The following is a 16,519-nucleotide window of genomic DNA, read 5'->3' on the forward strand; positions in this document are numbered from 1 at the left end:
GGTTTTAAACCTCAGCCCATCACAAAGAATCTGTATTCTCTGAAGAACCCCACATGCGGCCACCATTTACCCAGGGAAATTTTGTAGCAGTGGGAGCAATAGGGCAAAAGAAGGTTTTCTGTGCAGTCACTTACCGTAACTCCAAGATGCTGGTCACGTTTCGGGAGGGAAAGATGCGCCGGATGTAATTGAAGTCACCAACGAAGAGGCTCCCATCGACTCCAACAGCCAGAGCTACTGGGGCTAGCAGCTTGTTGCCTTCAGCAAGGCCGTTGCAGCTGGGACAGGAGATGCTCCGACGGCGGCCATTGCCCATGATGCTGGTGATGATGGCGGGCTGCTGGGTCAGGAACTGGTTCTCCCCAGTGCCCTTGTGTAGGATTCCTGGGGCGGGGGCAGTAAACGGGGGCAGTTACTGCAGCCCTCTGGGGAGGACACGTCTATCGGCTTACAGAGGATGAGGGGACGTGACAGAGGGAAGAGACTCAGTAGGAAACGACAACTTTGGGGAGCCCCCCAACTTCCTCATGATGCTGAGAGAGCTGTCATAGGATAGGGAAACCCCAAGGCCATGGTACAGGGTAAGGTAACATTTGTAGAGATCACTGAAGAAGAACTGTGAGGTACACTAAGGTGGATGGGCTGGAAAAAACAGCTCAACGTTCCTTGACATTTAAAAGGAGAAGGTGGTAAAACCTATGAGTATTTTGGTCATTTGATGAAAAAGAGCTATGGGAAGGGGAGGGGGCTACCACTTAAATGTCAAGGCTGGAGAGAAGGTTCCAGAGGCAAGACTAGGCCGTATTTGGGAAAAGGAAATGTGCTCACATACCACTTTTAACGTTGAGGATGTGATGTTTGTCCAGGGACCAGCCCCCAAGGTTGGAAGGGTCCAGCTCAAATCCCTGAAGGAGGGCTGTCCTTTTCTCCCACAGGATGAGACTGGGGCAGGTCTCGTATTCAAACCCGACAGACACTGAAAGATAAAAGGGGGTGGGGCAGAGTGGGAGATGAGAGAGTTTCCTTGATTACTCCAGAGCCCTCCAGCAGGAATGAGAAACTTGTGCTCACGGTAATACAGATTCAGCTCAAAAAACTCACTCGAGGCAGGCTGATTGCTTTTCTCCTTGTGATTCCATACAATATTAAATTCAAATTTCAAGCTGAACTCAACCTTGAAACTTTACATAGTAGTAGTCTGTGGGGATGGAAAGAACTTTCCAGTGAACAGTTGGTTTTCAAAAATGACCCCAGTGATGGGGAGGGAAGAGATGAATCATTTAGAAACTGAATACAACGCTCCTTTAGAGACGGACAGGAGACCGTTTCCCTCAGCCTGCTGTTCAGGGCCTGCATTCGCTATATTGTGCGTTATTTATTTTCACTCACTAGGAGAAAGACCTATGGAAGCTTTGTGGCTCATTTATAAGGAGATTCTGGAGGCAACAGCTTGTGTTAGCTGAGGCACTTTGTACATTCACTGAGGATTCCAGAGAGTTCCAAGTGAGGCAGGCATGGGGACACAGCCTGCCAATTATGTGGCAATTCAGTGGGGAACAGAATCCAAAAACTATAAAAATCCTGCATTTGCCACATGGACAAATAGGAGAGAGGGGTGGGAGAAGAAGAATTTTAGCCCCAATTCTGTTCCAGCTCACACTTCCTCGTGGCTCCATCTCCCCTGTGTGTAAAACAGAGCAAGTGAAGCCTCAGTTTCTCAGAGAGATGTCGTGAGGATAGAGGAGACAAAATGCCGACATGCCATACATTTTTAATTGGAACGCCGTTTTAGAAACATGAGGCATTGTTATTATGGCTGTTCCTTCTACATTAAATGCTTAACTACGTGTGTCACCTTTGGGGATTCTCCACAGCTTCTTTTTTTTTTTTGCGGTACATGGGCCTCTCACTGTTGTGGCCTCTCCCATTGCGTAGCACAGGCTCCGGATGCGCAGGCTCAGTGGCCATGGCTCATGGGCCTAGCCGCTCCGTGGCATGTGGGATCTTCCCGGACCGGGGCACGAACTCATGTCCCCTGCATCGGCAGGCAGACTCTCAACCACTGTGCCACCAGGGAAGCCCTCCACAGCTTCTTTTAAATCCTGAGATATGGGAGTGTTGAAATGAAGGAAAGATACATTTTATCTTTTAAAAAAGCCCATGTATATGCTGGCTTGTCCTCTGAAAATTTCAAGGAACAATGACCAACACAGTAGCAAAGAGAAGTGCTAGTGCCTGGTTTGTGGCCTTGAAATATTATTTCTCATTAACAGGAATCAGGGCTCCTTGAAGAAACGGCTGGAACAAGAAATGAACAATAGAAGACCAGGCGATTTTATCACACCAGATAGCAAGGAAGGAAATAAAATCTACTAGGGCCACGTCAAAAGAATTTGGGAATCAGCTTGAAGAAGCTTCCACTGACCAAAGATGAGACAATTTGACTATGAGGAAAGATAATAACTTCAATGGATATATTAGAGGTATTTCATCCTGTGAGTTCACAATGGTATTTAAAAACACTGATTTGCCACCAGTAGAGGACGTGAGAGAGCCAACTTATTATGTTGAAAACTGGTAAATAAAGGGAAAGAATCAAGCATTTATCCTATCTTTCTTATTTGAACTGTACCTCAAATAACCAAGTAGTTAATGAGAAAGTATCTCTATATAAAAGTATTCTAGCTAGTAAATAATAAAGAAGCAATGACAGAATTAAAATATCATTTTGCAATCCCTAATGACCTAATGAATCTAGGCAATGAGCATCAATGCTGCTGAAATCACAAAAGAATAGACAAGCTGACATTAGTCACCTCCAGACAGAAGAAGACAGAACCATCTATCAAGCTGTCTTGTTAAAAAAAAAAAAATCAAAGAATAAAATACTTAGGAATAAATTTAACCAAGGAGGTGAAAGACCTGTACACTGAAAATGACAAGAAAGTGATGAAAGAAACTGGAGAAGACACAAATGAATAGAAAGATACTCCATGCTCATGGATTAGAATAATTAATATTGTTAAAATGTCCATACTACCCAAAGCAAAGTACAGATTCAATGTCATCCCTATCAAAATTCCAATGCTATTTTTTCACAGAAATAGAAAAATCACTCCTAAAATCTGTATGGAACCACAAAACCCTGAACTGTCAAAGGTATCTTGAGAAGAAGAACAAAGCTAGAGGCATCACACACTCAGATTTCAAACTATATTACATGGCTATAGTAACCAAAACAGTATGGTGTTGGCATGAAAACAGACACAAAGATCAATGGAATAGATTAGAGAGTCCAGAAATAAACCCAAGCATACATAGTCTATTAATTTATGACAAAGGAGCCAAGAATATACAATGGGCAAAGGACACTCACTCTCTTCAATAAACGGGTTGGGAAAGCTGGAGAGCCACATGTGAAAAAAAAAAAAAAAGAAAAAGAAATTGTACCAGTCTATGCCACTCACAAAAATGAACTCAAATGGATTAAAAGCTTGAATGTAAGACCTAAAACCATAGAACTCCTAGAAGAAAACATAGGCAATAAGCTCCTTAACATCAGTCATTGCAATGATTTTTTGAATTTGACACCCAAAGCAAAGGAAACTAAAGCAAAAAGGAACAGGTGAGACTACATCAAACTAAAAAGCTTCTGCACAGCAAAGGAAACCATCCATAAAATGATAAGGAAACCTACTGAATGAGAGAAAATATTTGCAAATCATATATCTGATAAGGGGCTAACGTCCAAAGTATATAAAGAACTCACACCACTTGACAGCCAAAAACCAAAGAATGCAATTAAAAAATGGGCAAAGGAACTGAATAGACATCTATCCAAAGAAGACATACACAAGGCCAATGGTATGTGAAAAGATGCTCAGCATCACTAATCTTCAGGGAAATGCAAATCAAACCTATGATGAAATATCACCTTACGCCTGTCAGAATGGCTATCATCAAAAAGAGGATGTGGAGAAGAGGAATGCTTGTGCACTGTTGGTGGGAATGTAAACTGGTGCAGCCATTATGGAAAACAGTATGGACATTTCTCAAAAACTTAAAAATAAAACTACCATAGGACCCAGCAATTCCACTTCTTGGTATCTATCTGGAGGAAACAAAAACATCAACAGTGAAAAGATATATGCACCCCTATATTCGTTGCAGCATTACTTACAATAGCTAAGATATAGAAACAACCAAGGTGTCCATCGACAGATGAATGGATAAAAATGATGTGATAGACAATCAATGAAATATTATTCAGCCATAAAAAAGAATGAAATCTTGCCATTTGTGACAATATGAATAGACATTGAGGGCATTATGTTAAGTGAAATAAGTCAGATAAAGACAAATACTGTATAATCTCACTTATATGTGGATCTAAAAATCTGTGTAAATAGGAATATCATTTGCTCTAAATGCCTCAATGTTTTATTGTGATAAATAGTAAATTTTGGGGACTTCCCTCATGGCACAGTGGTTAAGAATCCACCTGCCAATTCAGGAGACATGGGTTTGAGCCCTGGTCCAGAAAGATCCCACATGCCACAGAGCAACTAAGCCCATGCACCACAACTACTGAGCCTGCGCTCTAGAGCCTGTGAACCACAGCTACTGAAGCCCGCGCGCCTAGAGCCTGTGCTCCACAACAAAGAAGCTGCCACAGTGAGAAGCCTGTGCACTGCAATGAAGAGTAGCCCCCGCTCACCACAACTAGAGAAAGCCCGCATGCACCAACGAAGACCCAATGCAGCCAAAAATTAATTAATTAATTAATTAATTAAAAAATTTTTGGTGAAATCTAAGTAATGTTTTTAAAGTGTTTATGAAACAAAGATGATCATAAGCGGAATAAAAAATAATAAAAACAAAACAAAAAACAAAAAGCCAAGCTCATGTACAGGGAAAAGATTTGTGGTTGCCAGAGGCAGGGGCTGGGTGGACCAAACAGGTGAAGAAAGTCAAAAGATACAAACTTTCAGTTAAAAAATAAATGAGTCATGGGGATGTGATATACAACATGGTAACTATAATTAGTAATGCCGTACTGTACATCTGAAAGTTACTAAGAGAGTAGATCTTAAAAGTTCTCATCACCAGAAAAAAGTTTTGTAACTATGTATGGTGACAGATGTTAACTAGATCTACTGTAGTCATCATTTTGCAATATATACAAATATCAAATTATTATGTTGTATACATTATATGTCAGTTATACCTCAAAAAAGTTGGTATAGATAAAATATCAAACTTGAACCTAGAAAGCCTCAAGGTCCAACTATCAATTTATAGGAGATATAGGACAGAGGCCTATGTTAAACAGCCACAGGTGTGCAATCAGAAAACAAACCAGACTATGGTAAATGCTACAGGCAAACAATAAAGTTTCTTCAACAAATAAATCATAAAACCTAAAAAAAGAGGTTGAAATGGAAGGAGAAACCATAGATTAAAATAACTGAAGAGAAATCAACCAGTTGCACAAGGTGGATCTCATCTGGATTCATAGTAAGTACAGGTAAAAATCTATAGTAATTACACTAAGGAACATGAGAGAAAGTCAAAGTAACTAATATGAAAGACAGCAAAAAGAGAAAGAAGGAACAATGGATAACAAAAGGGCCAGAAAACAAAGAATAAAATGACAACACTAAGTCCCTATTATTGATTAGTTTAAACATAAACAGATTAAATTCTCCAATCAAAAGACATGAAATGGCTGAACGAATAAAACCAACAAGAGCCAATGTTATGATGCCAATAAGAGACTCACTATAGCCATAAGGACCCATATGGATTGAGAATGAAGGGATGGAAAAAGGCATTGCAAACTTTCAAGCAAATGGTAATCCCATCCCCTCCAAAAAGCAGGGGTAGCTATATTTATATCAGACAAAATAGACTTCAAACTAAAAGTGTTAAAAAGAGACAAAGAAGGCCATTATATAATGGTAAAGTGGTAGATACATCAAGAAGATATAACAATTATAGATATTTATGCACCCAACAGTGGAGCATGTAAATATTTAAAGCACAAACTAGCAGAGCTAAAAGAAGAAATAAACCATAATAGGATAAAGTTGGGGACTTGAATATCCCACTCTCAAAAATGGACAGATCATCCAGACAGAAAGTCATAAAGGAAACAGAGGATTTCAACAACATTATAGACCAAATGGACCTAACAAACATACATAGAACATTCTATCCAACAATGGCAGAAGGGTACGTGGAACATTTTCTAGGACAGACCATATGTTAGGCCACAAAACAAGTCTTAGCAAATTTAGGAAGATTAAAATCATACCAAATATCTTCTCTGACCACAATGTCATGAAACTAGAACTCAATAACAAGAGGAAAACTGGAAAATTCAAAAATATATGGGAATTAAAAAACACTCTCCTGAATAACCAATAGATTAAGGAAGAAACCAAAGGGGAAATAGAAAGAGACAAATTAAAATGGAAACACAAATACCAGAACTTCTGGGATGCATTAAAAGCCAGTTCTAAGAGGGAAGTTCATAGCAATAAGCACCTACATTAAGGAAGATCCCAAATAAACAATCTAATTTTGTGCCTTAAGGAACTAGAAAAAGAAGAACAAACTGAGCCCGAAGTTAGCAGAATAAAGGAAATAATAAATATTGCAGCATAAATGAATAAAATAGAAAAGAGAGAAACAATAGAAAAGGTTAACCAAACAAAGAGTTGGTTCTTTAAAAAGATAAACAAAATTGACAAACCCTTAATTAGACTACCTAGGGAAAAAACAGAGAGGACCCAAATAAACAAAATTATGAATGAATAAGGACACATTATTTAATAACTTATACTAGGACTCCTGGGGAAGATGGCGGAAGAGTAAGACGCGGAGATCACCTTCCTCCCCACAGATACACCAGAAATATAGCTACACGTGGAACAACTCCTACAGAACACCTACTGAACGCTGGCAGAAGACCTCAGACCTCCCAAAAGGCAAGAAACTCCCCACGTACCTGGGTAGGGCAAAGCAGAGACATTCCCACACAGAGGATCGGTGCCAACCGGCACTGACCAGCCTGAGAGGACTGTCTGCTCGCCCGCCGGGGCGGGCGGCGCTGGGAGCTGAGGCTCAGGCTTCAGTTGGAGCGCAGGGAGAGGACTGGGGCTGGTGGCGTGAACACAGCCTGAAGGGGTTAAGGCACCACAGCTAGCCAGGAGGGAGTCCGGGAAAAAGTCTGGACCTGCCAAAGAGGCAAGAGACTTTTTCTTCCCACTTTGTTTCCTGGTGCGCGAGGAGAGGGGATTAAGAGCGCTGCTTAAAGGAGCTCCAGAGACGGGCGCGAGCCACGGCTGAAAGCGCGGACCCCAGAGATGGGCGTGGGACGCTGGGGCTGCTGCTGCGGCCACCAAGAAGCCTGTGTGCGAGCACAGGTCACTATTCACACCTCCCCTCCCGGGAGCCTGTGCAGCCCGTCACTGCCGGGGTCCCGGGATCCAGGGACGGCTTCCCCGGGAGAGCGCACGGCGCGCCTCGGGCTAGTGCAACGTCACGCCGGCCTCTGCCGCTGCAGGCTTGCCCCGCACTCCGTGCCCCTCCTTCCCCCCCGCGCCTGAGTGAGCCAGAGTCCCCGAAGAGGCTGCTCCTTTAACCCTGTCCTGTCTGAGCGAAGAACAGATGCCCTCCGGCGACCTACATGGAGAGGCGGGGCCAAATCCAAAGCTGAGACCCGGGAGCTGTGAGAACAAAGAAGAGAAAGGGAAACCTCTCCCAGCAGCCTCAGAAGCAGCGGATTAAAGCTCCACAATCAACTTGATGTACCCTGCATCTGTGGAATACATGAATAGACAATGAATCATCCCAAATTGAGGAGCCAGGAGTCAGTGCTGTGCCCCTGAGGTGGGAGAGCCAACTTCAGGACACTGGTCCACAAGAGAACTCCCAGCTCCACATAATATCAAACGGCGAAAATCTTCCAGAGATCTCCATCTCAACACCAGCACCCAGCTTCACTCAATGTCCAGCAAGCTACAGTGCTGGACACCCTATGCCAAACAACTAGCAAGACAGGAACACAACGCCACCCATTAGCAGAGAGGCTGCCTAAAATCATAAAAAGTCCGCAGACACCCCAAAACACACCACCAGACGTGGACCTGCCCACCAGAAAGACAAGATCCAGCCTCATCCACCAGAACACAGGCACCAGTCCCCTCCACCAGGAAGCCTACACAACCCACTGAACCAACCTTAGCCACTGGGGACAGACACCAAAAACAACAGGAACTACGAACCTGCAGCCTGCAAAAAGGAGACCCCAAACACAGTAAGATAAGCAAAATGAGAAGAAAGAAAAACACACAGCAGGAGAAGGAGCAAGATAAAAACCCACCAGACCTAACAAATGAAGAGGAAATAGGCAGTCTACCTGAAAAAGAATTCAGAATAATGATAGTAAAGATGATCCAAAATCTTGGAAATAGAATAGACAAAATGCAAGAAACAGTTAACAAGGACCTAGAAGAACTAAAGATGAATCAAGCAACGATTAAAAACACAATAAATGAAATGAAAAATACTCTAGATGGGATCAACAGCTGAATAACTGAGGCAGAAGAACGGATAAGTGACGTGGAAGATAAAATAGTGGAAATAACTACTGCAGAGCAGAAGAAAGAAAAAAGAATGAAAAGAACAAAGGACAGTCTCAGAGACCTCTGGGACAACATTAAACACACCAACATTCGAATTATAGGGGTTCCAGAAGAAGAAGAGAAAAAGAAAGGGACTGAGAAAATATTTGAAGAGATTATAGTTGAAAACTTCCCTAATATGGGAAAGGAAATAGTCAAGTCCAGGAGGCACAGAGAGTCCCATACAGGATAAATCCAAGGAGAAATATGCCAAGACACATATTAATCAAACCATCAAAAATTAAAAACAAAGAAAACATATTAAAAGCAGCAAGGGAAAAACAACAAATAACACACAAGGGAATCCCCATAAGGTTAACAGCTGATCTTTCATCAGAAACTCTGCAAGCCAGAAGGGACTAGCAGCACATATTTAAAGTGATGAAGGAGAGAAACCTGCAACCAAGATTACTCTACCCAGCAAGGATCTCATTCAGATTTGATGGAGAAATTAAAACGTTTACAGACAAGCAAAAGCTGAGAGAGTTCAGCACCACCAAACCAGCTTTACAACAAATGCTAAAGGAACTCCTCTAGGCAAGAAACACAACAGAAGGAAAAGACCTACAATAACGAACCCAAAACAATTAAGAAAATGGGAATAGGAACATACATATCAATAATTACCTTAAATGTAAATGGATTAAATGCTCCCACCAAAAGACACAGATTGGCTGAATGGATACAAAAACAAGACCCATATATATGCTGTCTACAAGAGACCCACTTCAGACCTAGAGACACATACAGACTGAAAGTGAGGGGATGGAAAAAGATATTCCATGCAAATGGAAACCAAAAGAAAGCTGGAGTAGCAATTCTCATATCAGACAAAATAGACTTTAAAATAAAGACTACTAGAAGAGACAAAGAAGGACACTACATAATGATCAAGGGATCGATCCAAGAAGAACATATAACAATTGTAAATATTTATGCACCCAACATAGGAGCACCTCAATACATAAGGCAAATACTAACAGCCATAAAAGGGGAAATCGACAGTAACACATTCATAGTAGGGAACTTTAACACCCCACTTTCACCAATGGACAGATCATCCAAAATGAAAATAAATAAGGAAACACAAGCTTTAAATGATTCATTAAACAAGATGGACTTAATTGACATTTATAGGACATTCCATCCAAAAACAACAGAATACACATTTTTCTCAAGTGCTCATGGAACATTCTCCAGGATAGATCATATCTTGCGTCACAAATCAAGCCTTGGTAAATTGAAGAAAATTGAAATTGTATCAAGTATCTTTTCCGACCACAATGCTATGAGACTAGATATCAATTACAGGAAAAGATCTGTAAAAAATACAAACACATGGAGGCTAAACAATACACTACTTAATAACGAAGTGATCACTGAAGAAATCAAAGAGGAAATTAAAAAATACCTAGAAACAAATGACAATGGAGACACGACGACACAAAACCTATGGGATGCAGCAAGAGCAGTTCTAAGAGGGAAGTTTATAGCAATACAATCCCACCTTAAGAAACAGGAAACATCTCGAATAAACAACCTAACCTTGCACCTAAAGCAATTAGAGAAAGAAGAACAAAAACACCCCAAAGTTAGAAGAAGGAAAGAAATCATAAAAATCAGATCAGAAATAAATGAAAAAGAAATGAAGGAAACGATAGCAAAGATCAATAAAACTAAAAGCTGCTTCTTTGAGAAGATAAACAAAATTGATAAACCATTAGCCAGACTCATCAAGAAAAAAAGGGAGAAGATTCAAATCAATAGAATTAGAAATGAAAAAGGAGAAGTAACAACTGACACTGCAGAAATACAAAAGATCATGAGAGATTACTACAAGCAACTCTATGCCAATAAAATGGACAACCTGGAAGAAATGGACAAATTCTTAGAAATGCACAACTGGCCAAGACTGAATCAGGAAGAAATAGAAAATATAAACAGACCAATCACAAGTACTGAAATTGAAACTGTGATAAAAAATCTTCCAACAAACAAAAGCCTAGGACCAGATGGCTTCACAGGTGAATTCTATCAAACATTTAGAGAAGAGCTAACACCTATCCTTCTGAAACTCTTCCAAAATATAGCAGAGGGAGGAACACTCCCAAACTCATTCTGCGAGGCCACCATCACCTTGATACCAAAACCAGAGAAGGGTGTCACAAAGAAAGAAAACTATAGGCCAATATCACTGATGAACTTAGATGCAAAAATCCTCAACAAAATACTAGCAAACAGAATCCAACAGCACATTAAAAGGATCATTCACCATGATCAAGTGGGGTTTATTCCACGAATGCAAGGATTCTTCAATATATGCAAATCAATCAACGTGATACACCATATTAACAAATTGAAGGAGAAAAACCATATGATCATCTCAATAGATGCAGAGAAAGCTTTCGACAAAATTCAACACCCATTTATGATAAAAACCCTGCAGAAAGTAGGCATAGAGGGAACTTTCCTCAACATAATAAAGGCCATATATGACAAACCCACAGCCAACATCATCCTCAATGGTGAAAAACTGAAACCATTTCCACTAAGATCAGGAACAAGACAAGGCTGCCCACTCTCACCACTCTTATTCAACATGGTTTTGGAAGTTTTAGCCACAGCAATCAGAGAAGAAAAGGAAATAAAAAGAATCCAAATCGGAAAAGAAGAAGTAAAGCTGTCACTGTTTGCAGATGACATGATACTATACATAGAGAATCCTAAAGATGCTACCAGAAAACTACTAGAGCTAATCAATGAATTTGGTAAAGTTGCAGGATACAAAATTAATGCACAGAAATCTCTGGCATTCCTATATACTAATGATGAAAAATCTGAAAGTGAAATCAGGAAAACACTCCCATTTACCATTGCAACAAAAAGAATAAAATAGGAATAAACCTACCTAAGGAGACAAAAGACCTGTATGCAGAAAGTTATAAGACACTGATGAAAGAAATTAAAGATGATACAAATAGATGGAGAGATGTACCATGTTCTTGGATTGGAAGAATCAACATTGTGAAAATGACTCTACTACCCAAAGCAATCTACAGATTCAATGCAATCCCTATCAAACTACCACTGGCATTTTTCACAGAACTAGAACAAAAAATTTCAAAATTTGTTTGGAAACACAAAGGACCCTGAATAGCCAAAGCAATCTTGAGAACGAAAAACGGAGCTGGAGGAATCAGGCTCCCTGACTTCAGACTATATTACAAAGCTACAGTAATCAAGACAGTGTGGTACTGGCACAAAAACAGAAAGATAGATCAATGGAACAGGATAGAAAGCCCAGAGATAAACCCACGCACATATGGTCAACTTATCTTTGATAAAGGAGGCAGGAATGTACAGTGGAGAAAGGACAGTCTCTTCAATAAGTGGTGCTGGGAAAACTGGACAGGGACATGTAAAAGTATGAGATTAGATCACTCCCTAACACCATACACAAAAATAAGCTCAAAATGGATTAAAGACCTAAATGTAAGGCCAGAAACTATCAAACTCTTAGAGGAAAACATAGGCAGAACACTCTATGACATAAATCACAGCAAGATCCTTTTTGACGCACCTCCTAGAGAAATGGAAATAAAAACAAAAATAAACACATGGAACCTAATGAAACTTCAAAGCTTTTGCACAGCAAAGGAAACCATAAACAAGACCAAAAGACAACCCTTAGAATGGGAGAAAATATTTGCAAATGAAGCAACTGACAAAGGATTAATCTCCAATATTTATAAGCAGCTCATGCAGCTCAATAACAAAGAAACAAACAACCCAATCCAAAAATGGGCAGAAGACCTAAATAGACATTTCTCCACAGAAGATATACAGACTGCCAACAAACACATGAAAGGATGCTCAACATCTTTAATCATTAGAGAAATGCAAATCAAAACTACAATGAGATATCATGTCACACCAGTCAGAATGGACATCATCAAAAAATCTAGAAACAATAAATGCTGGAGAGGGTGTGGAAAAAAGGGAACACTCTTGCACTGCTGGTGGGAATGTGAATTGGTACAGCCGCTATGGAGAACGGTATGGAGGTTCCTTAAAAAACTACAAATAGAACTACCATATGACCCAGCAATCCCACTACTGGGCATATACCCTGAGAAAACCATAATTCAAAAAGAGTCATGTACCAAAATGTTCATAGCAGCCCTATTTACAATAGCCCGGAGATGGAAACAACCTAAGTGTCCATCATCAGATGAATGGATAAAGAAGATGTGGCACATATATACAATGGAATATTACTCAGCCATAAAAAAACGAAATTGAGCTATTTGTAATGAGGTGGATGGACCTAGAGTCTGTCATACAGAGTGAAGTAAGTCAGAAAGAGAAAGACAAATACTGTATGCTGACACATATATATGGAATTTAAGAAAAAAAATGTCCTGAAGAACATAGGGGTAAGACAGGAATAAAGACACAGACCTACTAGAGAATGGACTTGAGGATATGGGGAGGGGGAAGGGTAAGCTGTGACAAAGCAAAAGAGAGGCATGGACATATATACACTACCAAATGTAAGGTAGATAGCGAGTGGGAAGCAGCCACATAGCACAGGGAGATCAGCTCTGTGCTTTGTGACTGCCTGGACAGGTGGGATAGGGAGGGTGGGAGGGAGACGCAAGAGGGAGGGGATATGGGAACATATGTATATGTATAACTGATTCATTTTGTTATAAAGCAGATACTAACACACCACTGTTAAGCAATTATACTCCAATAAAGATGTAAAAAGATAATAATTTATACTACAGAAATACAAAGGATCATAAGAGGCTCCTCTGAATAACTATACACCAACAAACTGAACAACCTAGAAGAAATGGAAAAATTCTTAAAGACATACAACTTACCAAAACTGCATCAGGAAGAATTAGAAAATCTGAATGACCAATTGCTAGTCAGGAAGAAATAGAAAATCTGAATGACTAGTTGCTAGTAAAGAGATTGAACCAGTAATCAAAAATCTCCCAATGAAGAAAAGCTTAGGACCACATGGCTTCACTGGTGAACTTTCCCAAACATTTTAAGCAGAATCAACACCAATCCTTCTCAAACTCTTCCAAAAAATCAAAGAGGAGGGAACACTTTCCCAACCTCATTTTCAAGGCCAGCATTACCCTGATACCAAAACCAGAAAAGGACACTATCAGAAAAGAAAAATACAGGTCCGTATCCCTGATAAGTACAGATGCAAAAATTCTCAATAAAATACTAGCGAATCAAATTCAGCAGCATATTAAAATGATCATACACCCTGATCCAGTGGGATTTATCTCTGGGATGCAAGGATGGTTCAACATATGCAAATCAATCAATGTGATAATCCAATTAATAGGATAAAAGAAAAAAATCATATGATTATCCCAAGAGATGCAGAAAAAGCATTTGACAATACTCAACATCCATTCATGATAAAAACTCTTAACAATATAGGCATAGAAAAAACCCAACTCAACAAAATAAAGGCCATATATGACCAGCCCGCAGCTAACATCATACTCAATGGAAAACTGTTGAAAGCTTTTCCTCTAAGATCAGGAACAAGACAGGAGTGCCCATTCTCACCACTCCTAGTCAACATAGTATTAGAAGTCCTAACTGGAGTAATCGGGAAGAAAAATAAATAAGATGTATCAGAACTGGAAAGGAAGAAATAAAATTGTCCCTATTTGCCAATGACATGATTTTATATATAGAAAATCCTAAAGACTCAAAAAAAAAAAGTTAAGACTTAATCAGTAAATTCAGTAAAGTTGCAGGATACAAAATTAACATACAAAAACCAGTAGCATCCCTATACACCAAAATGAATCTTCTGAATAAGAAATAAAATAAATAAATCCCATTTATAATAGCATCAAAAAATACTTAGGAATACATTTAATCAAGGAGGTGAAAGATCTCTACTCTGAAAACTACAAGACATCAAAAGAAATCAAAGAAAACACAAATAAATGGAAGGTATCTTGTGTACATGGACTGGAAGAATTAAGAGTGTTAAGATGTCAATACTACCAAAAGCCATTTATAGATTCAATGTAATTCCTATTAAGATTCCAATAGCAATTTTTTTTACAGAAGCAGAAAAAAACACTCCTAAAAGTTATATGGAACCACAAAAGACTCCGAGTAGCCAAAGAAATACTGAGAAAGCAGAAAAAAGTAGGATGCATCATACTTCCTGATTTCAGGCTATATTATAAAGCCATAGTCATCAAAACAGTATGGTACTGGCATAGAAACAGACAAAGAGACAATTGGAATAGAACTGACAGCCCAGAAATAAACCCATGCATATATGGTCAACAAATATTTGACAAAGCAGCCAAGAATACTCAATGGAAGAAGACAGTCTTTTCAATATATGGTGCCAGGATAATTGCATATTCTCATGTACTAGAATGAAACTGGACCCATATCTATACCACTTAAAAAAATTAACCCAAAATGGATTAAATACTTAAATGTAAGACCTGAAACTATAAGGAAACAGGAATAAAGCTCCTTGGCATGGGTCATGGTAATGATTTTTTTGGCTATGACACCTAAAGCACAAGTAACAAAATCGAAAATAAGCAAGAGGGACTACATCAAACTAAAAAGCTTCTGCACAAGAAACCATAAAAGTGAAAAAACAACCTATGTAATGGGAAAAATATTTGCAAATTGTAGATCTGATAAGGAGTTAATATCCAAAACACATAAAGAACTCATACAACTCAATAGCAAAAAACCCAAATAATCCAATTAAAAAATGGACCTGAATAGACATTTCTCCAAAGAAGATACACAAAAGGCTAACAGATACATGAAAAAAATGCTGAACATCACTGGTCATTAGGGAAATGCAAACGAAAAGCACAATGAGATAACACCTCATGCCTATTAGAATGGCCATCAAAAAGACAAGGGATAACAAATGGTGGTGACGATGTGGAGAAAAGGGGACCGCTGTGCAACGTTGGTGGGACTGGAAACAGTATGGAGGTTCCTGAAAAATTAAAAATTAAAGTACCATATGATCCAGCAATTCTACTTCTGGGAATATATCTGAAGAAATGGAAACACTATGTCAAAGAGATATTTGCACTCCCATGTTCATAGCAGCATAATCAAGATATGGAAACAATGTAAGTGTCCACCGATGGATGAATGAATAAAGAAACTGTAGTATGTGTGTGTGTGTGTGTATATATATGTGTGTGTGTGTATATGTATACATATATATAATGGATATATATATACACATACATACAATATACATATGTGTGTGTATATATATATACACACAATGAAATATTACTGATCCATAAAAAATGGGAAATCCTACCATTTGCAACAACATGATGGAACTTGAAGGCATTATGCTAAGTGAAATAAGTCAGACAGAGAAAGACAAACACTGTATGATCTCACTTATATGTGGAACTAAAAACAAAACAAACTCATAGAAAAACATATCAAACTTGAAGTTTACCAGAGGCAGAGAGTGGGGAAAGGGGAAATTGGATGAAGGTAGTGGAAAGGTACAAATTTCTAGATACAAGATAAATAAGTACTAGGGATGTAATGTACAACATGATGACTAGAGTTAACACTGCTGTATGAAATACAGGAAAGTTGTTGAAAGACTAAATCCTATGAGTTCTCATCACAATTTTCCTTTTTTCTCTTCTTTATTGTATCTTTATGAGAAGACGAATGCTAGCTGAATCTACTGTGCTCATCATTTCACAATATAAGTAAATCAACTATCATGCTGTAGGTCATAAAGTTATACAGTGATGTAT

At 39.1% G+C, this 16,519-nt stretch overlaps 1 protein-coding gene across 7 annotated transcripts in view; it reads right to left on the reverse strand.

Moving 5' to 3' along the window:
- Positions 1–16,519, reverse strand: part of TENM2 (teneurin transmembrane protein 2) — a 1,009,203-nt gene that overhangs the window by 74,645 nt on the left and 918,039 nt on the right. For all 7 annotated transcript variants that reach the window (XM_060094960.1, XM_060094959.1, XM_060094962.1 and 4 more), the window contains 2 exons: positions 833–976; positions 135–384 (listed from right to left, as the gene is read on the reverse strand). In XM_060094960.1, the coding sequence (XP_059950943.1) occupies positions 135–384; positions 833–976 (394 nt within the window). The remainder of the gene's footprint in view (positions 1–134; positions 385–832; positions 977–16,519) is intronic.

This window comes from Mesoplodon densirostris, chromosome 3, assembly GCF_025265405.1.
Source record: "Mesoplodon densirostris isolate mMesDen1 chromosome 3, mMesDen1 primary haplotype, whole genome shotgun sequence".
Taxonomy (NCBI): Eukaryota; Metazoa; Chordata; class Mammalia; order Artiodactyla; family Ziphiidae; genus Mesoplodon; species Mesoplodon densirostris.